This window comes from Esox lucius, chromosome 12 (genome assembly GCF_011004845.1).
Source record: "Esox lucius isolate fEsoLuc1 chromosome 12, fEsoLuc1.pri, whole genome shotgun sequence".
Taxonomy (NCBI): domain Eukaryota; kingdom Metazoa; phylum Chordata; class Actinopteri; order Esociformes; family Esocidae; genus Esox; species Esox lucius.
In genome coordinates, this window is record NC_047580.1 from 34,005,116 (window position 1) to 34,029,650 (window position 24,535).

At 44.8% G+C, this 24,535-nt stretch overlaps 1 protein-coding gene across 5 annotated transcripts in view; it reads right to left on the reverse strand.

Moving 5' to 3' along the window:
- The window catches only part of lama5 (laminin, alpha 5), an 84,465-nt gene that overhangs the window by 42,006 nt on the left and 17,924 nt on the right, over positions 1-24,535 (reverse strand). For 4 of the 5 annotated variants that reach the window (XM_034295995.1, XM_034295996.1, XM_034295994.1 and 1 more), the window contains exons 3-15: positions 16,238-16,355; positions 12,160-12,278; positions 11,782-11,952; positions 11,215-11,312; positions 7,480-7,595; positions 3,978-4,096; positions 3,346-3,436; positions 3,062-3,196; positions 2,887-2,943; positions 2,453-2,593; positions 2,040-2,177; positions 1,473-1,607; positions 1,152-1,286 (exon numbers count right to left, since the gene is read on the reverse strand). In XM_034295995.1, the coding sequence (XP_034151886.1) occupies positions 1,152-1,286; positions 1,473-1,607; positions 2,040-2,177; positions 2,453-2,593; positions 2,887-2,943; positions 3,062-3,196; positions 3,346-3,436; positions 3,978-4,096; positions 7,480-7,595; positions 11,215-11,312; positions 11,782-11,952; positions 12,160-12,278; positions 16,238-16,355 (1,573 nt within the window). Of the gene's footprint in view, positions 1-1,151; positions 1,287-1,472; positions 1,608-2,039; positions 2,178-2,452; positions 2,594-2,886; positions 2,944-3,061; positions 3,197-3,345; positions 3,437-3,977; positions 4,097-7,479; positions 7,596-11,067; positions 11,127-11,214; positions 11,313-11,781; positions 11,953-12,159; positions 12,279-16,237; positions 16,356-24,535 lie in introns of those variants that run through there. The other variant, XM_034295997.1, reaches the window with a different exon arrangement.

Here is a 24,535-nt window from a genome sequence, read left to right on the forward strand (position 1 = left end):
GAGAGATATATACATACAATATTAACTGGAGTGATGGGAGAGATATATACATACAATATTAACTGGAGTGATGGGAGAGATATATACATACAATATTAACTGGAGTGATGGGAGAGATATATACATACAATATTAACTGGAGAGATGGGAGAGATATATACATACAATATTAACTGGAGAGATGGGAGAGATATATACATACAATAGTAACTGGAGAGATATATACATACAATATTAACTGGAGAGATATATACATACAATATTAACTGGAGAGATGGGAGAGATATATACATACAATAGTAACTGGAGAGATATATACATACAATATTAACTGGAGAGATGGGAGAGATATATACATACAATAGTAACTGGAGAGATATATACATACAATATTAACTGGAGAGATGGGAGAGATATATACATACAATAGTAACTGGAGAGATATATACATACAATATTAACTGGAGAGATATATACATACAATATTAACTGGATAGATAGGAGAGATATATACATACAATATTAACTGGATAGATAGGAGAGATATATACATACAATATTAACTGGAGAGATATCTACATACAATATTAACTGGATAGATAGGAGAGATATACATACAATAGTAACTGGAGAGATATATACATACAATATTAACTGAAGAGATATATACATACAATATTAACTGGAGAGATGGGAGAGATATATACATACAATAGTAACTGGAGAGATATATACATACAATATTAACTGGAGAGAAGGGAGGGATATATACAGCTCCAGAAAAAAATAAAGAGACCACTGCAAATGTTGGAAAGGGAAGTTTTGAGTGAGGAACAGAAGGGTTCAATTTGCAGTGGTCTCTTAATTTTAACAAAATTAACTGGGGATATTGAGGCTGAGGAAGGCGTGAATGTTCCACAACACTGTGTATTACATATATATACTTTAAAGGATTGTGTAAAGACTATTTCAGAGTCAGAAATTGCCAGAATCCGGGAGGGATTCAAACCCATGTTCCAGCAGGACATGTTCCCTGGAAGCAGCGTCAGAAACAGTCCCTCGATCCCTCGGGCCACGTGATTTTGAAAAGCCTTGAAGCGGATCCTGTAAAGTGGCCCTGTAAAGAGGCCCTGTAAAGTGGTGAGACTCACGGGTGCAGCTGGGGAAGCCGTAAAACCCGGGGGCACAGCGGTTACAGGAGGTTCCACTGTAAGAGGGTCTGCAGTGGCAGTGACCAGACGCACTGCAGCTGGAGTCGAGGGAGGTCCGAGGGTCACAGGTGCACCCTGGGTAAGCAGGAAGATATACATTTGGAGAGATTCGTTTCAGGGAAAGCATCCATTTTGCTCAGTGGCTAATAAGCAAAAGTGGAGACAAATCTGTGGTATCCGTGTTATGGAGTGTATGCTTGTTTCTGGTGTGTGTGTGTGTGTGTGTGTGTGTGTGTGTGCAGTTTGGACAGGGGTGTGTACCTTGGCAGTTGGGGAAGGAGTGGAAGCCAGATCTACACTGCTCACAGCGCGGCTCCAGGAATTCCGGTCGACAGAGACACCGGCCTGATGCATCACACACCTCAGGGAGAGACCCCACCCTGCTACAGCCACACACTGGGGGAGAGAGGGGAGAGGGAGACAGAGAGGGGGGAGAGGGAGAGGGGAGTGGGACAGAGAGAGCAGAAGAGTTTTACACATGCAGTTCAGTTCATTTTACGGTATATAGTGTGTTGTATATGCGTATTATTTTCACTCTGTCTTTGATGTACTTTTTATGTTTTTGTGCATGAACACATCCCACAGGGATAAGGATAAATTCCCATGGATAGGCATGGCTGATCCACCCAGACAGAGCCCCCCCCCGCCCAACCCGATGGCAGAGTGAAGCTGAAGCTGTCAGGCTGTAGCACGAATGGCTCCATGCCAGCTTCCTGAAGAGCCAGGCGTTTCCCGGACCACGGCAGACAGGCAGGCGCAGTGGGTCACCTAGGTGTCAGGAAGTGCAGTGGGGTGCGTGCACGTGCGTGTGGGTGCGCGTGAACTCACGCTGGCAGACGGGATAGTTGAAGTAGCCAGTGATACACTGGTCACATGAGTAGCCCTGGAAGCCCGGGCGGCATTGGCACTGCCCCGTCAGGCTGTCACACCTGCCCTCCTGGCACCCTGGACCGGAGCACCGGCAGGCTGGCAGAGAGACACGGCACAAGGCACAGGAATCAAACAATGGTGTGTGTATGTTCAATAAAAAACACATTTTAAAGACGAATTACAGTATCGTTAGTACTGATGGTTTCTAAACATTTTAGTGATTTAGTAGGCAGTTGTACAAGAGCAATTAGGGTGACGTTTACTTGCTTAAGGGTACAACAGACTTTTCACTTTGTTAGCTCTGGGATTCAAACGCGGGCCTTTTAGCTGGTGCAGCCCCGTGTGAATCTCCAGGCTCTCGGCTGTCCTACCCTGACAGTTGAGTCCGTAGTAACCCGTGGCGCAGCTGTCACAGTGCTCTCCAGTGAAGCCAGGCTTACAAACACAGCTACGCGTCTGCGGGTCACGGCGACAGGAGTTGCCTTCAGTACCAGCGGCATTGCACTCGCAGTCTACACAGAGTTGGACGGACGGAGAGAACCAAAAGGAGGGGAAATTAGAGAAAACAGAGATATTATACACGTTGAAACTTCAGGCTGAAAGTAGTCATTTCACTGTTATTCTACACCTGATGTTGATGAGGTGTGTGTGATAAATTCATTTTCAGAGAATGAGTGTTTGTTAAAACACTGGATGAGATTACTAAGACAAGGAAAAATGTGATCCTTGTCTTACCCAGTCTTTCACAGACCTCATTCCGGTTTGAAAAGATAACGGTCTAAAAAATATTTATACAATGTCTTACTGATAATTTCTTCAGCATTCTTAGCTTCACCGTTGCTGTTTGAGTGGGTTGGAATCGCTGTAAAAAAGAAAAGCACCTTTAAACCTCCTCTCTAGGTTTCTCTCTTCCAGTCCAGGAGACGTATGGTAACTCAGGGAGCCAAACACACTGCTCTCAAATGCATTCGTCTACTTACGGTAGCAGTCAGGGAAGTTGGTATATCCTTCAGCACAGGAATCACAGTTCTCCCCAGTGTAGCTTGGTTTACAGTAACAACGGCCGGTCAGATCCTCACAGGTACCGTCCCTGAAGTCTGACGGGCACACACACGCTACACCCAGGGCGAGACAAGGTCAAAGGTGAAAACATTCACTAATGGAAAAACATGACAAATTAACTTGAACATGCTTAAAACATATATTATTCTCTTTCAAATAGACCAATTCACATGTCTTTGTTAGACTGTCATCTGTCACTCACGGGAGCAAGCCAATGGGGAGTCCAAAGTATGGTCAGGTGACCTGTAGTAGGTGGGGACACAGCGTTCACAGTTGACACCCGTGGTGTGGTGCTGGAAGAGGAAGATGATGATGCGTTAATGACTGTACGATATGACGAGTTAATGACTGTACGATATGACGAGTTAATGACTGTACGATATGACGAGTTAATGACTGTACGATATGACGAGTTAATGACTGTACGATATGACGAGTTAATGACTGTACGATATGACGAGTTAATGACTGTGTGACATGACGTGTTAATGACTGTATGACATGACGAGTTAATGACTGTACGATATGACGAGTTAATGACTGTACGACATGACGAGTTAATGACAGTATGACATGACGAGTTAATGACTGTACGATATGACGAGTTAATGACTGTACGATATGACGAGTTAATGACTGTGTGACATGACGTGTTAATGACAGTATGACATGACGAGTTAATGACAGTATGACATGACGAGTTAATGACTGTATGACTTGACGAGTTAATGACAGTATGACATGACGAGTTTATAACAGTGTGATAAAATGATCCCTGACTGAAGGCCAGTAGCACCCGCTAGGTGTCTGTTAAATGACCAAATGTAGAGGTACCTGACACTCCATGCAGACTCCGCCCCCGCGTGAATGTCCCTCCATGTCCACGCTCGCCCCCCGCTGGTCCACCTCAGGGTCGTAGTAGCACTCGTACGAGTGGCGGTTGCAGTTACACGCTGGAAGATGGCAACGCAAAAAAGAAGAGTCACAACCTTTCAATATTGGTTGACAGTCAACTCTCACACCTGGGAAGACAGAAAGTCACAGCAGAGACAGTCACAGACGATCACAGTAGAGAAAAAGAGACAGTCACAGAAGAAAATCACAGTGGAGACAGTCACAGACGATCACAGTAGAGAAAAAGAGACAGTCACAGAAGAAAATCACAGTGGAGACAGTCACAGTAAAAAAGAGACAGAAATACACATACAGAAAGACACCCTGTTATATATTGAGAGTAGAAAAATAAATAAACAGTCCAAGCCACACTTACGTCTTTTTCTGGGTTATATGGATCTCATGTATATATTTGAACTAAATTAAACCAGCTTTACTTTTCTTGAATGTAAATAAAGTGAAAGTACGTATTGTGCTATATCAATCTACTGAAACATGCTAAGACAAGACATGACTAACACCATCTAAATAAAAATCATATCTCTGGCTGACAGTACTTCCAAGTCATTTAATTGTAGATGCACAAGGTTGAGTTTGACATAGCATTGGGCTACATTCCCCAGCTGAAACAGACAGTACAATAATTAACAGCACAATAATTACTACTTATATAGTGTGCGGGATATCTACGGCTTTCATGTATATGTGTGTCGGTGTGTACGTGCATGTGTGTGTTTGTGTGGATGGGCTGTGTGAAAGTGTGTTTCTGTGAATGGCTGTTAGTGTTTGTGTGTGTGCGTGTGTGTGCGCGTTTGTGTGGATGGCTGTGTGTGTTTTAAAAGCCTGGCGTAGTTGGCCATCTTGACAGGTGTTCTGCTCTGATTATAGAAGATGGGAGACTTGGAAAGAAGAGACGATTGTAAACAAATTAAAAAGATAAAAAGATCAGCCCTCATCCGAACCAAAACTATAATTTGCAGAGAAGTCTAGAGCCAATTAACGACAAGTCTTGTCAAAGTCTTTTGAAAGGGCAACAGGGGGAGGGTCCTTTGGAAATGAAATGAAACTGAGCTTATTCAGTAGTTCCACAGAGAAATGAAAAACTTCTCAGCAGAGTTGAGGGGCAATTCAATAAATCCATTGAGAAACTAAGGGATCCACCCGGTCAGTTAGCTTCCTTTAGTGACTAAATATAAACTGATTTGAACCCACAAATGGTTCTCAAAGACCGACGGTGACCTTGATGTGTTCATGAGCCTCGTGCACCCAGGGGTTGACATCAAGGGACCATAACATCGGGATTAATGAGGAAAACCCTGAGAAATATTGTGTGGCTTCATCTTTCTGGGTTCTCTCACCAGCAGATGTTCCGAGGTCACAACGGAAGCGACACAGATCCATAGCAGATCACGTGGGACCGAGCAACGGAAGAAAAACAGCGTTCTGAGCGTTCAGATTAGATTACGGAATGAAAGATAACAGATATAAAGAGAGAGAGGCGAATATCTGACGTTACAACCTTGAGCCAAGCAGAGAACCCCGCCCCCCCACAACCCACGGTTGACCCAATCCAGACTTTAGGTGAGACTATTTTTTACTGAGTCTGAGTGGTCAGGTCTTATCTGTCCTTATCAACCGGCAGCGACAGAAAGGTGCCAGACGCTTTAATCATGCACCCTTTGCACAACACACACACAGAAAACACACACACACAGATACACACGCAACACAAAGCCTTATCCACACTGATGTCTGATGGGCTCAGAGTGGGGGGGACTGGCACCGCTTCACTCAGCGCGGGGCTTTCATCAGGCTGTGTGCTGAAACAACACGATGGCTGTGCGGGACCCTTTTGTTCTCTGCCAAAGTTCCATATAAGTGGTTCCCTCATGCACGGGGGATTCAGGAAGTACTCGGACCCCTTCATTTTGCCCTTTTCTTGCGTTTTGGGCTGAAATTATCTTTTTTGCCATCAGTCTACACACAACACATCACAAGGACAGATTAAGAACATGTATATAGACATTTCTGCCAATTTAATGAAAGTAATTAATTGAAATATCTCATGTATAATAGGTATTCAGACTCCTTATTTGAAGTGCCTTTGGCAGCTATCACAGCTTCGAGTCCTCTTGGGTAGGCCTCTAGCAGCTTTGCACACCAGGTTTTCAGCAGTTTCTCCCATTATTCCTTGCAGAGCCTCACAAGCTGTGTCAGATTGGATGAGAAACATTGTTGAACTGCAATTTTGAGGTCTCCTTACAGATCAGTTCGATGGGATTGAGTCCTGGATTTGACTGGTACACTAACAGACATTCACAGACTTGTCCAAAAGCCACTCCAGCATTGTCTTGACTGTGTGCTTCAGGTCGTTGTTGTGCTGAAAGGTGAATCTTCTGCAATCCTGACAAGGTGATGAGCAGTACCGTGTTTTCACCAGACATAGTATTTAGGCTTTCAGACCTAATAGTTACAATTTGCTCTCTTCAGACCAGAGAATATTTTTCCTTGTGCTCTCAGGCTCCCTCAGGCGACATGTCTTATGCCTTGATGCTCAGGATTGGTTGGATGACCATCTATAGGAAGAGTCTTGGTGGTCCCAAACATCTTTTATTTCACAATGATGGAGTACACAGTGCTTTTTCAAAGCTTTAGCAGTTTCTTCATAACTTTCTCCCAGATCTATGCCTAGACACAAGGGGCTATAGATGTATGTGTCTCTTAAAGATTGAGATGTACCTCTTCAATAAAAATCCCCCTACAGTGCTCAACCAGGAAATATTCTGCTGGTACCAGGAAGTATTCTGGTATAGTCGTTTAGAAACACTGCACCATACTATTTATAATAGTAGCAAAGTGTAAAAAAAAAACCTGTAATTCAAGTGAGCAAAGAATAGAAGCATTTTTTTCTGGGTTTAAATGTAACATTTGAATCATAAAGGCTATAAAGCACTATGGATGTTGTTTAATGAAAAGATCATTAATTCAACTTTCTTCCTTTCAAACATCTTTTTTTGGGGCGGGGGGGGGGGGGGGGGGGGGGCTGTGACTCATGACCTCAGTATTCTTGGAGTGGTAGATAGGGCCTTACCAGTAACTATATCCCGTGTAATAATAATACAGTATGTTAACTCTGCCAGTGTCTGCTAAAACCTGCCTGGTGATACTGTAACACCTTGCAGACAGGGAGATCCTTAAGATCAGGGAGGAACGGGAGGAAACTGTCTACCAGTGGACTGGCCATCTGGCATTCCGGGCAAATGGAAGATGGACTGGCCCACTTTCTTGTCTAGTGGACATGTCTACATTAGTTTTATCTTGCACAACTGTATTATTGACATGAAAATACTACAGGCCTCAAGCTTTCTTCCAGATACCACTCTCAGGGGGTTTGGTGGGGGTCAGGTAAGTGTGTACGGGTGGTAAGAGTGTTGAAACTTACGTTCACACACGTTGGCGTTGTAAGTGGTCGCTGGTTTCCATGGTAGCTGGTTGAATCCAGGACAACATTTCTCACACGACGTACCACAAGTGTTATGCTGACAGTCGCAATGTAGCCTGAAGGGAAGAGAACCAACAACCCACTGCGTTAATCTTTCTGTCAAACATGCTGACAGTCACGCTGTAGCCTAAAGAGAACCAACAACCTGCTGTATTAATCTGTCTGTCAAACCTGCTTACAGTCACACTGTAGCCTAAAGAGAACCAACAACCTGCTGTATTAATCTGTCTGTCAAACCTGCTGACACTCACACTGTAATCTAAAGAGAACTAACAACCTGCTGTATTCATCTGTCTGTCAAACCTGCTGACACTCACACTGTAACCTAAAGAGAACCAACAACCTGCTGCATTAATCTGTCTGTCAAACCTGCTGACAGTCACACTGCAGCCTCAAGAAAAGCGGCACAAGCTGATATAATAACATTAGAACTTACAAAGGTAATATAAAGTATTAACATTCTGGAAGGGATTCCGCAGGTTCCAAACTCCCAGTATTCTAGGACTTATTCTAGGAGCCCATTGGATCTCTCCAAGAAAACTATCTAAACGTGATCAGGATGAATCTGATCATAGATACCAGAAGTGTTGTGTTTTCCGACTCATTCTTTATCCGATATATTCGATATGTTCAGGAAATCTACAGGAGCATTTCTACTTCTGAGGGGTTCACCAAGCCGGACAAACTTCCTGATTACTGATTGACATCCTACTCTGTTAGGGATTACATCTCGAATTGGCTTCACGTGTGTATGAGGTGTGTGTGTGTGTTGTGTGTGTGTGTGTGTGGGGGATTAGGACATTTAAATGTATCATACAAACCATATCTGACATTGATATTTCATTATGGTGAAGTACAGTCAGACAAATGTAACTCAGAAAACTGTGATTTGATAAGGTAAGTAAAGCCTGTAATCCTAGATTTACTACATTTTCATATATTTAATTATTTGATTACCATGTGAAACTAAACTCCTCCAGAACGGTGAAGAAAAGCTGTGTGTGTGTGTGTGTATGTGTGTCAGGCATCAGCGTACATATGTGAAAAAAACATCACATACCACGCAAGACCACAGCGAGTCACATTCCACCGAACGGCATTAAAGACTGCTTTCAAAACATAACGTGTGTTTAAACTATGCGATAGATGTCTCATTTGCACAGAGCAACGATCCATCCAATTAAAGACAAACTAATGACTCACAAATGTAATATGTAGTGTATTTCTTCCAAAGTCCACTAACTATGTAATATTCTCAGGGGACAACCCTCAGTAACACTGCAATGCGTTGGACATTCATGAGAGGTCAGACAGGCTGGATATTTACACGCCGTCCCAACAGTGCAATTCCATTCCAGACTCAGTGCACTACTTGTGACCAGGGCTAATGGAAAGAAGAAGACTATGGTGGGAGTAGGGTGACATTTGGAAGTAAGGCGTACCCCAAGAACCTGGTATACCGTAACAACCCGGCGTACCCCAACAACCTGGTACACCATAACAACCCGGCGTACCCAAACAACCTGGTATACCGTAACAACCCGGCGTACCCAAACAACCAGGCATACCCCAACAACCCGGCGTACCCCAACAACCCGGCGTACCCCAACAACCCGGCGTACCCCAACAACCTGGTACACCGTAACAACCCGGCGTACCCCAACAACCCGGCGTACCCCAACAACCTGGTACACCGTAACAACCCGGCGTACCCAAACAACCAGGCATACCCCAACAACCCGGCGTACCCCAACAACCCGGCATACCCCAACAACCCGGCGTACCCCAACAACCCGGTATACCCCAACAACCCGGCGTACCCCAACAACCCGGCGTACCCCAACAACCTGGTATACCGTAACAACCCGGCGTACCCCAACAACCAGGCGTACCCCAACAACCTGGTATACTGTAACAACCCGGCGTACCCCAACAACCAGGCGTACCCCAACAACCTGGTATACCGTAACAACCCGGCGTACCCCAACAACCAGGCATACCCCAACAACCCGGCGTACCCCAACAACCCGGCGTACCCCAACAACCCGGCGTACCCCAACAACCAGGCGTACCCCAACAATATTAATATTCTTATATCTGGACATTAACAGATGGCTATTAATATTCTTATATCTGGACATTAACTGCAGTGGAATGTTAAGAATGGTGACAGGCAGAGAAACAAAGCCTCCACCAATCTAAAGTGTTTTACTAAGCTTTTACCGCCTGTTAAACAAAACCGTGAAAAGTCATAACAAATTCCTGCTATCTTAAACAAACCACCTGTCGGACACGTGCCTGGTTCCTGTCCAATAGACAGCTGCACCAAACTCCAGATGCTAGCCTATTAAAAACATTTGCGCTAGGTGTGTGTTTGCCATAAGTAAGTGTGTGTGTGTGTGTGTCTGTGCGGTCGTGCATGTTACCACACCTTGACTTAACACTTTAAATAGGTTTCCTGGTAGTTTTCTGTTTTTAGGAAACACTTCATTAAAAAGTCTGGTTTACATTATAACACCCAGTCCATCAATTCTTAATACCTCTCTCTCTCACTCCTTCCTTCCCCCTCTCCACTTTTGTCTCACCTCTCACTCCTCTTTTGTCTTTGAAGATGTGTGGTAATGTTAGCTAGCATCATACAGTATTATTATTATGAAGCTGTGTGGTAATGTTAGCTAGCATCATACAGTATTATTATTATGAAGCTGTGTGGTAATGTTAGATAGCATCATACAGTATTATTATTATGAAGCTGTGTGGCAATGTTAGCTAGCATCATACGGTATTATTATTATTATTATGAAGCTGTGTGGTAATGTTAGCTTGCATCATACAGTAGTTATAATTATTATGAAGCTGTGTGGTAATGTTAGCTGGCATCATACAGTATTATTATTATGAAGCTGTGTGGTAATGTTAGATAGCATCATACAGTATTATTATTATGAAGCTGTGTGGCAATGTTAGCTAGCATCATACAGTATTATTATTATTATTATGAAGCTGTGTGGTAATGTTAGCTGGCATCATACAGTAGTTATAATTATTATGAAGCTGTGTGGTAATGTTAGCTGGCATCATACAGTATTATTATTATTATTATGATGAAGCTGTGTGGTAATGTTAGCTGGCATCATATTGCAGTGTTATTATTATTTTTATGAAGCTGTGTGGTAATGTTAGCTGGCATCATACCGTAGTGTTATTATTATGATGCTGTGTGGCAATGTTAGCTAGCATCATACAGTAGTTATTATTATTATTAAATTGTGTGGTAATGTTAGCTGGCATCATACAGTATTATTATAATTATTATGAAGCTGTGTGGTAATGTTAGCTGGCATCATATTGCAGTCTTATTATTATTATGAAGCTGTGTGGTAATGTTAGCTGGCATCATATAGTAGTGGTATCATTATGAGGATGCATGGTAATGTTAGCTGGCATCATATTGCAGTGTTATTATTATTATTCTCTGTTAGATGAGGAGTAACAGGTATCCTCTCATAAATAAGGAAAAACAGGTACCCTCTTTTAGATGAGGAGTAACAGGTATCCTCTGTTAAATGATGAGTAGACAGCATGACCTAACCCCATTGAATCAGTCAGGAGGAAAAACAATGAAGATGAAGCGAAACACTTAAGGTAGATCAATACATTTGGTATTGTACATACCTGTAGGGGTCATTGGGGTCACGTGGGTCGCAGACCTCCGCATGTCCATTGCACACACACCGTCCCCCAATACTGATGTCTTTGATACTGTAATAATACTGCACAGATAGTATAGTAATATTATAGTAGTAATATAGTAATACTGCAGAGAAACATAATATTATAGTAATAATATATTAACTGCATAGATCCAAATAATACTGTAGCAGTAATATATTAACTGCAGAAAACAGATACTACTGAGAGACTGATCATATGATAGTGGTTCTATATTAACTGCTGAGAGACAGATGTGAATAATGCCTGGGCCGTCAGATGCGTGTTGGTTCTGACCCAGACCCAGACCCTTACCCTCTACCCAGTACCCACCCTGCGTGTGATGGTGGGGTAACGGAGGGCCTTGCCCATCAAATGACCCAGGAGGGAGTTGGTTCTGACCCAGACCCTTACCCTCTGCCCAGTACCCACCCTGCATGTGACGGTGGGGTCACAGAGGGCCTTGCCCATTAAATGACCCAGTAGGGTGTTGGTTCTGACCCAGACCCTTACCCTCTACCCAGTACCCACCCTGCGTGTGACAGTGGGGTCACGGAGGGCCTTGCCCATCAAATGACCCAGAAGGGTGTTTGTTCTGAGGAACCGCAGGCGGATGTTGGTGGCCTTGGTGAAGTCCCTCAGGACTGGGGAGTAGGAGAAGTTCATCGCCCCCGGACGCCCATTCACTAGCGACACCACCACCTGCCAGAGAGACGGAGGAAAACACACACACACCACACATACACACATCACACACACACACACACACGCACGCAATTTGATGCACACAGTAATATCACTTTGTGTTTCATTGTAACGTTCATATGCTCACACACACATATACAAAAACAGTTAACCACATGCAGTTAACCACATAAGCATTCCCCGACACACACACACACACAGTACCTCTCCATTCTCCAGGGGTACGATTCGTGAGTATTCAGTGGTGCAGATCACATCGTTGTCGTGAGTGATGCGCTCGATGGTCTGTCGACCGAACCGCTCGATGCAATCTCTCTTAGAAGCTGAAAACAGAAACACGCAAAACACATAAACACACAGACGTGAATGCATTCCCAGGCCATTTACCACTTCACTCTGGAGACCAGGGTTTGATTCTGGCATTCATCCTTCCTGCTTTTTAAAAGGCACCATAGAGTGCATCCTACAGGTGAGGCATTCAGGCTCACTAAAGAGTCTGCTGCCGCACTGCGTTTCAACCATTCTGAAAAATAAAAAATATTAAAACAAATGGTACTGTCTATCCTATTCATTTCAACTTAAAGGTATAGTTTTGCTGCTACACAGTGGTTTCAGAAAGGTTCCTCCCCATGGGAGAACTATGGTTGGTTCATGGTAGAACCCTTTTAGTATTCCCTGTAGACAAAACACTTCTACCTGGAAACAAAAGGGTTCTATCTAGAACCAAAACCTGTTAATCTACACAGAGAGGTGATTAATCTACACAGAGGTGGTTAATCTACACAATGAGGGGGTAATCTACACAGAGGCAGTTAATCTACAGAGAGGCAGTTAATCTATACAGAGCTGGATAATCTACACTAAGGGGGTTCATCTATACAGAGAGATGGTTAATCTAAAGACAGGTGATTAATTGATAATACAGAGAGGTGATTCATCTCTACAGTGAGGTGGCTAGAGGAAGAACTGATACAGACTGCTCCCAGCAGCTCAGACCAACCCTCTGTCAATACCCATCTCTGTAATTTTCCAACCATCCACATTGACCTCTTCCGCTTGATCTACGTCTGAGCATCTTTGCACACTTGTGTCAACAATCTTTGTGCATTTGTGTATGCATGCGTGTTTGCCTGTGTGTTTGTGTCTGCATGTATGTGTGTCTGCGGCCAGTTGGTGGAAGATAAGCCCGCTTCAGTCACAGTTGTAAAAAGTAGCAGCGGAGCAAATTAGTGTCAATAAGGGACCCATAAATCATGTCTAAGGTTTTTACCAGCAGCTGTAAATGTCTTTCCAAAGTAAAGTTTGGGCTCATGCAGAAGTCTCTATGCGTAATAGAAATCTGTCTTTTGTCTTAAACTCTCTTTTGGGGGATATTGACCTTTTCCCTCTTTCTAAGACAGAAGCAGAACAGCCCTGAGATATTCAGGGAATGTTATTGTGCATGACTGTAAGCAAAATGTGGCCTGCAGTCGCCTCAGTTTGAGCGGGTCAACAGGCAGATGTGGTGATGCTGTGTCTTTTTAGCGAAGAAAATGTTACAAAACAACCGGGCTCGTAAACATTTTCAGCTCAGGACTCCCCTGCAGACAGGCCAAGAGGGTTCTACCTGATAATGAATAACACACACCTGGACTGACAGTCATTTATCTGTCCCTGATTAGACGTGAAATATGAAGACAAAAATGTCTATGAAAAGTTCTATGTGCACACTCAGGCCATGGTTCAAACCCTGGTTCAAATCCCAGGATATTACACACAGTCTTTGTACTTCTGTTCACATCACCAAGCCCGAGGTATGACAACAGCTTGTTACCTAGAAGCATTACATTTCGCTTGTTTGTCATAATAAGCAGACTAAAGGAGGCGATTTGATCGTGGTAATACTCTGAGCTGCCCGGTTTCTGTTTTTCTCTGGATTTTCTCTGGAGTTTCCTCAGGTCACTAAATCCAAAGTGTGGTAATAGCTTGTCGGCTAGAAACATTTTAGTCAACATGACATTCACGATTAGCCTAGCCCATGTCCTTGGCAATTAGGTTACCAAATGTAAAGGCAACCATGTCTCTCCCTGCCAGTTTGTTCCACTACTCATGGGATCGCAAAGCCGGTTAGCTAGCTATCAACATAATATCCACCATAAGAACGCCTATTAGCTAGCAACATGATATCCACAATAAGAAGGCATGTTCGCTAGCAACATGATATCCAACATAAAAAGGCCTGTTAGCTAGCAACATGATATCCACCATAAGAAGGCCTGTTAGCTAGCAACATGATATCCACCATAAGAAGATCTGTTAGCTAGCAACAATGTCCACTATAAGGCCTGTTAGCTCGCATTAATGTCCATTATGAGCATGATATCATCAAAAGAAGGCCTGCTAGCTAACAGCATGACCTCCATCATCATAAGAAGGCCTGTTAGCCAGTAGCATGATATCATCATAAGAAGTCCTGTTAGCTAACAGCATGACCTCCATTCATCACAAGAAGGCCCGTTTGCCAGTAGCATGATATCATCATAAGAAGTCCTGTTAGCTAACAGCATGACCTCCATTCATCATAAGAAGGCCTGTTAGCCAGTAGCATGATATCATCATAAGAAGTCCTGTTAGCTAACAGCATGACCTCTACAATCATAAGCTTCGAGAGGACGATGGGATCTTGTGATAATGAGGAGAATTTCCTCTGTTCTCTCGTTGTGCTCTGCTGCCTCCTGGAACCCAGTAATGAGGGGATTATCGGTCCAGGGCCTGATATGGAAACACATGGTAACAATAACAGCAGGAAGGGAAGAATTTGACCTGCGCAACGCAGCTTCACATGCTATTACAGTCAGCTGCCAGGCTACCTTACTGTAGGCTGGACAGGCTCGTTGAAAATGTTACAGGATGGCCAAGGGGAAGAATTTAACCGGCACATCCAGTCTTCACCCCGCTGCAGTGCAAACACTATTTCTGAGATTCGGGATTGGGAAGGATTTAAATTCATCCCAGAGACATTTCAATCATATTACTGTTGGTACTGCTTGCGAACGTTGAATAGGTTATTATTGGTTAGCCATACATTAGAAAGATTACAAATAACATTCACGGTAATGTAAAATGTCGCATCTCCAAGGGCCCCTTTCCTTCCCTGCCTGTATGTCTGCCTCAGGGGTTGAGGCTGAATACTATCCAGCCAGGGCCTGTACCAACGCTGAGGTGGACTGGCAACAATGCTCGGAATGTTTCCAATCTCCCACCTATTGATTGACAGCTGCTGCCGCCAGTCCAGGTGGAAGCAGCCCAGGGAGAGCCCACCCTCCCACTGCCCTCAGGGTTTTTCCAAACCAAACTCCGGGAACTTTGAAATAACCTCTAGGAATCACACACAAACAGTACTGAACGCAGTAAAGGGGAACAAAAACAGAGGAATAAAACGTATAGGGACACAGATTCACACAAACAGCCACAGGTGAACATAATGCAACAAAGATGTAATCCCTCTGCCTTCTTACTTTCCTCTCTCTCAAAATCTCTCCTATTTGTTTTCACTTTCCCTCGCTCTATTTTAAATGTACAGATCCTTTCATTCGCATGTGGAGGGGTATAGTTAACTTAATTCAAATGTTAATGCAATCCCACAATGAATTTTCCCTTTCCACTTTTGCCTGCATTATGAACCAGCCAATGAATTCAGACCACCGATAACACAGTAACGCTAGACGCCCAGTCCTGAAATGAGTGTCAACTGGAAACGGCAGAGGAAGCAGTTCTTAACACTCAGACAGTAATCATATATGTTGTGCTGTTAAACTACACTGATAAACAGTGTCACTGTGACGGCAAGAGGAAGTTGTTTCGTTTCTCTTCAATTTGCCAACACCAGCGGGTCAATATCATTATTAGTGATATTGGCAGGGAATTCAGCTACTTTTTCAATTATCGCTTCTACTATGTCATGAGCGTCTGACCAGGAAATCAGTTTGCTTTCAGGATGGTCTGTGAAGTCCAACAGTTCTTGCACTAGCCCTGCAGCCTGTGGCACCCACACATCTATGAGTGTAGCCTAGCTATTTCCGGTGGGCACGTTAAACAGTACCCCGCCTTCAGAGAAACAGTGGAAATGTGGAAATTAAATTGCAACGGGTGGCGCTTTTTTCGCAAAGGGCCGCACATCTGGATTAATATTTGAATTTTGAGCACTTTCATGGTTAAACCAAAAGAAAAATAAGAAAGATCAATTAAAAACAAACCAAAAAAATCTAATTAAATCTTCCAGTGTTTAGGGTTCTCTACTCACAGGCAAAAAACTGCCAGGGCTGGTAGCTCTCTCCAAAGTTGGTGGAACGTTCCAGCACCCACAGGTCTGGCCGAGGAGAGTTGGCAAACTTGATCAGGACATAAGCCACATGGAAAAGCTGTGACAGGGGAAGAAGGGAAATACGCGGTTAAAAATCCAGTCGACATTAATTCTTTGAGAAACACGAAAACAGGTGATACAATAAATGACACATTGAGGGTGCAGGATGCCATTTGGGATATGAACCGGGCCGTGTGACCGCCTCGGCCGACACCGTACTCCCGCGGTAGGCCTGAATGACCATATTCAGGCATCTTTCTGTTGGTGAACTGGAAAAAACACGCTTTTCCTCAATGACAGGGAAGATTGAGAGCCACCTTCCTTTACTACTCACACGCACACACACACACACACACACACACACACCACCAGCACTCCATATCCATCACAGGGGAATGCTGTACATGTCACAACAGAACAAGTACCCATCTGTGGAAAATGTCTTTATAAAAAGAGAAGCATCAGGTAGATAGACAGAGTAGGGTTGGGGTCAAGGGTGAAAAGGGTTGCAAGGATTTTGGATCCAATACAAGGAAAGCTAGGGCAGCCAATCAACCGAACCGTACATCATCCATCCAATCATTCATCAAGTTTAATACATTTAAGGGCAAAAGGTCTGCATGCATGAGTGTGTATGTGTGTGTATTTGTGTCAAAATACATGTTACTAAAGAAAACAAAAGCAAGAGAACAGAGGGTAATGACTATGTATTCACATCCATGTAGATAAAACCAGCAACATTTACAAAACATGCCCACAACTTTGCCAAATGTTCAACAACTCACTCCAATGAATGGTTAGCTCCAATTATAATTAATAAAAATATATATCTTTTTTTTTTTTTTATTCTTAAAATGTTTTAATTTCTAAAAGTTAAAACCAATAGGGTGTGGGGTTACTGCTCTAATCCAATAGGGTATAGGGTTACTGTTCTAGTGTGTGTGTGTGTGTGAATATGTGTGTTTCTAGCTTAACTATATTATGAGGATAAAAATGTCCCCAAACTGTGGTTAAATAAATTGGGGTTATGGTTAGGCATTAGCGCTAAGCCAATAAGCTTAGGCAATAATATTAGGTTATTGAGGTTAAGGTTGGGTTAAGTTTAGGGTTAAGTTGAGGTGAGGGTTAGGGCTTTTCGGATTGTAAAGAGGTGCTGGAACGTACCGCTGGTTAATATATAATTGAAAATCCTCACTGTTATCTAAGAAAAACACAGCTTCAAGTATACATTCACCCTTTACCAGAGTTCAGCTCCCTTGAACCGGACAAACTAAACAGGCTTTGAAACGCCAATGACGAATAAAAGACTGGACCTGTGAACATAACACACACACGCCCAGTTGAAGGCCCAACAGGTTAATAGCTGTAGACGTTCCATGAGGAATTGGCTGTGCATTCCTGAATCGCCCCAGGTTACCGTGGTAATTAGCAGGGAGAAGCAGGGCCACAGGGAGGAGTGGGGATGGGGTAGCTGGGAGGGAAAGGAAGAGAGGCAGACAGAGGGAGAGATGGAGAGGGGGGGGGTGACGGCCATGTCGGGGGGCACTGTGTGGGGAGCCAGCGAGACTTCAGTACCCTAATCTAAACCGAAACTTAACCTCAGTACCCTAAGATTTATGACTAACCTTAACCTAGACATAATGCCTAGACCTTTTATGAATAAACTTAACTTAGACATGATGCCTAAACCTAAACCCTCAACCCAAACACTTCAGAATGGGGGAAAATGCACCCATGAGCCAATTTTTTCTGATTTAACCACACACAGATAGAACAGCTGATATAGTAGAAGTGGCTTTCCTCTGCTCTGCTTAGGTCTTAAGGACGTCTTAGGGATTCAATCCCTTCCACCCTGCAGTAAACCCCTTCCAATGCTTGGCACTTCTGGTAGAATGGACCAGCTTCACTCTGCTGTAGGAGTGGTTCTGGGGGAATGGACCAGCTTAATTTGGCTGTATGAGTGGTTCTGGTGGAATGGACCAGATTCACTCGGCTGCATGAGCAGTTCTGGTGGAATGGACCGGCTTCACTCTGCTGTATGACTGGTTCTGGGGGAATGGACCAGCTTAACTCATGAAAAAGGATTGGAGTTTTAGTGGACTCACTGCCATCTATGCAGTAAACTTCACTGGGCCCGGGTTTGGAGGCCGCGTGGAGTTGGATGGTTGGGCTGCTCGGTGGGACAGGCCATTCCCAGGTTGAGAGGATTGGAGTGTACTGGTATGCTGGTATGCACCAGGTGAGATCACAGAGAGTTGGGTCATTCCTGGCATTCCGGAAGAGTTGGACAAGTGACATCTTAAGGGTACCTCTAGCATTCCACATTCTACAGAATATCAAATGGATATCCACTCCCGTGCCTTTCACCATGGGGTCCAAGAATTCCCATCTCCAGGCCATAGAATGCCACAACGTTCCCTCATCAATGACCTGTCATGCCCGGAGCAGAATTCCATAGCAGGATTTTCTCTCTGCGTACTTTGCAGGCACCTGGTCTTTTTTTTAAGGGTGTTTCTTAATGCGAGGCCTTTATTGGTAGTAGGAATGCAGCGCTTCACGGTGTGTTATCGAACCGTTAGCTACGCCCCCTACGGTTCAGCACGCACACGTCAACTGCAGAGTTACGGTATGCCGGACATTTTCATATAAGCTCCAGAACATGCTTATTGGGCTGGAGACTACACACACGTTGTAGATTCAGATCCACAGAACCAGACGTGTAGCTTGTGAGCAGGTAAGACGGGCAACTGCTTGGGGCCCCAGGCCGTTAAGGGGCCCCTGAGGGCCGACAAACTTTACTCCACAGCAATGTCTCAAAATGTGGTAATCGCGGGGTCCCCAACCCCCTCCCCCTTAAACAACCGATGGACAATTTGCAGTGACATCTCAGTAGGAAACCTCCCTAAAGGCGCTCCACCGGGCATCTACAGGTTTCAGGAAGCTAAGTTTAAAACCTTTTAAGACTTCTTTAATGCCACTAAGAATTCAATTTAAGACCAATTTCACAACAACACCCCATGCAAAAAATACACAAGGACACCAATTGGACTGAAGTACCCACTGTTGTTAGAGCAGCAAACCTACTGCTAACATCAACGTTACTGGCTGTACTTTGTGGGACTGTGATCTGTGATACGACCAAACAAAACGGAGAAATGGTGTTTGTTGGGAGTTTGTTGGAGGATTTTCGCAGCATTTCTGTTGTTTTTGTGTTTCTCCCACTTCATATGGGATTCCACAGATGTAGTTCCCATAAATGTGCCAAGTTTGAAAGACTTCCTGCAAAAAACACAATGTGCTTAGTTTTCTTTCCCTTCAAAATATGTCAACCACAAAGCAAAGGTGCTGTTGACCAACAACTTCTGATTGAATTTGCACATTCCCAAGTTTAACAGCCAATGTCCACTATGTAACTAGCTAAATGACATATCTTGATACTAGCTAGCTATCTACCTAAGCAGCCAACTGTCACCAGTGTCTTAACATTCTGACCGAAATCGTGGTTTCTCTAAATGTGTTCAGAGAGAAGCAAATTTGAAGAGACACTGCCGTCTTTCAAATCCGCTGCGTGGGAACATTTTGGATTCAGCGTTCAATACGATGGCGAGGCAAAGAAGACCGTAAACAAAAGCACCGTCGGCTACTCTAGTGGGAACTCTTACTAACATGGTGACATTCATACCAAAACTGTACCATTACCGTGACCTGCAAACCACGATACGTCCTGAACCGTGGGCCCACTGTTCCCTTGCATCCCTAGTTGATATGGGAAATATTTAATTACATCGCCAAAGCAAGTGGAAAATAAAAAATCTATAGTAAATGACAAAGGTTTTAAAAAGCATCAAGGCATTTTGGATGTTATATTATAGGCTATGTACAGTGAAGTGAAAATGTACAAATAGTTACGGGTGAAAATGAAAAGGGAAAATAAAGGCATGAATATGGGTGATGTTGACAGTGTTGTTTGCTCATTCCTCATAAAATCCTGCGATGTTTACCTGATTTTCAATTCTTAATGGGTCTGTATGATCTGAGGGAAATTAATGGCACCAGTATGGTCATACATCTGGCCAAGTTATAGAACAGCTCTGTCTCACGAAACAAGGCCCCGTGGACTGGAGAAACAGCGTTCCATTTCCTGAGGTGAATTGGCCTGACAGGATGGTGAGGGAGTGTGAGGGCTGAGGTAGTGAGCGGAGAGGATGAGAGGGAGGAGAGAGGTGGGTGTGACAGAGGTGCCTATACTTCAGGCCAAGGTGAGGCCAGCTGTTCTGTGTGTGTGTGTGTGTGTGTGTGTGTGAGAACAAGACTGAGAGCAGTTCCAGACTAATTGCAGGGCCCTGAGTAAACTGTGGTTATAACAGCCCAGTGTTAACAGAACAGATGTGATGTCCAGAAGCATGGACACTCCCCCTAGAAGACGCTCCTCCTGTAGGACACTCCCCCTACAAGACACTCCCCATAGAAGACACTCCTCCAATAAGACAAATAGGACACTCCCCCTACAAGACACTCCCCATAGAAGACACTCCTCCAATAAGACACTTCTCCTGTAGGACACTCCCCATAGAAGACACTCCCCATAGAAGACACTCCCCATAGAAGACACTCCCCATAGAAGACACTCCTCCTTTAGGACACTCCTCCTGTAGGACACTCCTCCTGTTAGGACACTCCTCCTCTACCCCCCTCCTCGACCTCCATCGCTTGCTCTACCTCCCCCTTCTCTCCTTCCGCCCCTCCACCTCTATCTCCTCTTCTTCCTCTACCTCCCCCTTCTCCTCTATCTCCACTTCCTCCTCCACCCACCTTCATCTTCCTGCTCCCTCTCTCTCTTTCCTAATTCTTCGTCCCATCATGAAGGTTAACACTACTTACAGTTATTAGCAAGTACTAAGTAGAAACGTATCACTAGCTACTAAATTAAACTTTAAAACTATCCATCCATCATCTTCCGCTTATCCGGGGCCGGGTCGCGGGGGCAGCAGTCTAAGCAGGGATGCCCAGACTTCCCTCTCCCCAGACACTTCCTCCAGCTCTTCCGGGGGGACACCGAGGCATTCCCAGGCCAGCCGGGAGACATAATCCCTCCAGCGTGTCCTAGGTCTTCCCCTGGGTCTCCTCCCGGTGGGACGGGACCGGAACACCTTCCCAGGAAGGCGTTCCGGAGGCATCCGAAACAGATGCCCAAACCACCTCAGCTGACCCCTCTCGATGTGGAGGAGCAGCGGCTCTACTCTGAGCTCCTCCCGGGTGACCAAGCTTCTCACCCTATCTCTAAGGGATCGCCCAGCCACCCTGCGGAGAAAGCTCACTTTAAAACTAGTTATCCCCCAATCGCTTCTAAAATTCCTGTTCCCTGGTCAGCAGAGAAGGTTCCTGTCCATCCACTCAACTCAAGGCTGTGTCCTCCTACACAGAGAGAGCGCAAGATTGACAGCTAAATCTTTGGCTGTAGATCAAAGACCATCTACTGAATTTCAACACTAATGTTGATGTGTGTGTATGTGTTTATCTCTGATTCTTCCTAGACTCCTGGTTCACAGAGATAAGCAGTGGATGTTTTCTCCGGTCGATATGTCTAAGAGGCTAATTGGATATCTGTTTCTGGCTGTTGGTCACTATCTGTCTCGCTCTGTCTCGGTCGGTCTCTATCTGTCTCTATCTGTCGGTCAGAGAGCAGAGTTTTATCGTTGTGTGTCCCAGCTGGGATCCTGACAGGACACACATGGCTATTCTGCCTACTGGAGATCACAGGCAGCTCGGAAAAGAGGAGAGGAGGGGAGAAACGAGGGAGAGGAGAGAGAGGAGTGGGAGGAGATGCATTCTAGTACTCGGGAGGCCTTGAGAATATTGGACATAAGGGAAACTCCCCTCTGAAGAATGTTAACAAGGGTTCTGAAGTGATGCTTGAGAAACAGAAGCCATGAGAGAGAAACACCCAGAATTAGACCTGGGAGGTGATGAGAACAACAGACAGGGGTCATGGAGTCAGTGGAGTGAGAGTGAGACAGGTATCTAGAGAGAGACAGGTATGTAGAGTGAGACAGGTATCTAGAGGGAGACAGGTATGTAGAGTGAGACAGGTATCTAGAGGGAGACAGGTATCTAGAGGGAGACAGGTATGTAGAGCGAGACAGGTATGTAGAGTGAGGCTGGTATCTAGAGGGAGACAGGTATGTAGAGCGAGACAGGTATCTAGAGGGAGACAGGTATGTAGAGCGAGACAGGTATGTAGAGTGAGGCTGGTATCTAGAGGGAGACATGGATCTAGAGGGAGACAGGTATGTAGAGCGAGACAGGTATCTAGCAAGACAGGTATGTAGAGTGAGACTGGAATCTAGAGGGAGACAGGTATGCCCTGTGTTTTCAGGGGGTGGCACAGAATAATGTTTCATCTAACTCCTAACTCTACTTCTAACCCAAACCCAAAATCCAAACCTAGACTTAACGCCTAACCCGAAACCTACCACCTAACCCTACCCCTAACCTCAATCCCAAGCCCTAGCCTCTTTTGTCAGTCACGACGGGACAAACGTCCTAACATCTTCACATTTTCCGCTCCTCCCCAGTACAGTAGCACACACCTCCAGCCCCCTGAAGCATGACAGCATTGCTATGGAGACAGGGGAGAGAGGTTGTAAATGAGAATCGGCTTGTGGGTTTTGCTGAGTGTGTCCAAGGACCTGCCTGTGACCTCCCCTTCCTGGACTAACCTGTGGACTCTTACAGCCATGTGACTTAGACCCGCCAGGTTAGGAAACTACTGAGGAGCACAGGCCCGAGTTTCATCCCAAATCACACCCTTTTCCCATCACAGAGCAACACTTGAGTCTGGGACCTGGTCAAACCCAGTGGTCCGTGTATGTGTTTGGGTTTTATTTGGGACATTGGCAGCGATGAAGATGAGGGAGGGGCTGGTGAACCTGACATTATGTTCCGCTGGCCCAAACGAAATGGCTCTTTGTGTGATTCTGAGAACCTCCACAGGAGTTCCTGAAGGCACCTGAATGGAGAAGCGTGTTTAGCTGAGTGTGTTGGAGAAGGAGACGGAGTACATAAACCCCGAAGGAAACATATCAAACCTCGGAAGGTAAAGAGGAATAACTTTGAGTTGGTAAATCAGTAGGTACCAAGATGTGAAAGCAATTTGACTAGTTTCAAATGCCCTGTTTTGTGTGTGTGTATGTGTGTGTGTGTATTTAACCAACAAACAACAAGTTGCTCAGCAACTGAAGGCTTGAGTTCAAAAGGAGGATTGGCCCTAAACCTTTCCCCCTCCCTCCCTCAACTCTAGAATGTCACAAGAGAGTTTTTAATCGACTGCCCTAACCCGTCCCACCTTCTCTGGGACCTCAGAATTTGACCCCTGACAACGATGTCACACAGACAATCCCTCGTCGTAACCGAGCCTACTTTCATGTTCCCAGCCTGGTCCTACCCTACACTGGTCCTGTTTCCACTTCCCCGGCAGGACCCAAGGCCAGGGTCCCCACTTCCCCGGCAGGACCCAAGGCCAGGGTCCCCACTTCCCTGGAAGGACCCACAGCCAGGCCCTAACCCCTGCCTGCCTCCCTCATTCCTTCTATGTTCTTCCTGCCTACTGGGGAACAAGGTAATATTTACCCACCTAAACATCCAACTCCATCTCCCCCTCCCTCCCTCCCTCCCTCCCATCCACACTCCCAGCCCGCCGTTCCATGAGACAATGATGAAAGGCAGCTGGAGCTCAAACAACAGCCTGTGTTGACGCGTAGAAAGGCCAATATTTGCGCTTGCATTAACCAGGGCCTTTCTTCCGGTCTTTCTCTTGTTTCTAACTCTTTCTCACATTTCCAGGTGTCTGCCTGTGGCTCTATTCATGGAACAGGTCACCGCTGACAAACAGAAAGGCTCCAATATGGAATGTGGACAGCCGACCACACATAGGCAGCCATTTTGAAAAATTAACAAGACTTGGGCACTAAGACACCATTCAGGTTTGGTGGAAATCTTGGAATAGAAACGTGTCAACAAAGTAGAATGTCATCGTTCTATTTTTACTTCCTGGTCTGCCCTCAGCTGAATGAATCCATTGTTTGAGGATGGCGTAATTAACATTAGCATGCTACTATAATTAGCAGACTTCTACAGATGCCTTTCCAGTCAATGGATTTTGTCCGGGAACAACTTAATAACTGACCGTTTAAGCTTCTATGCAGTTTTTGACTAATTCTGTCTACATTCAATTCTTTT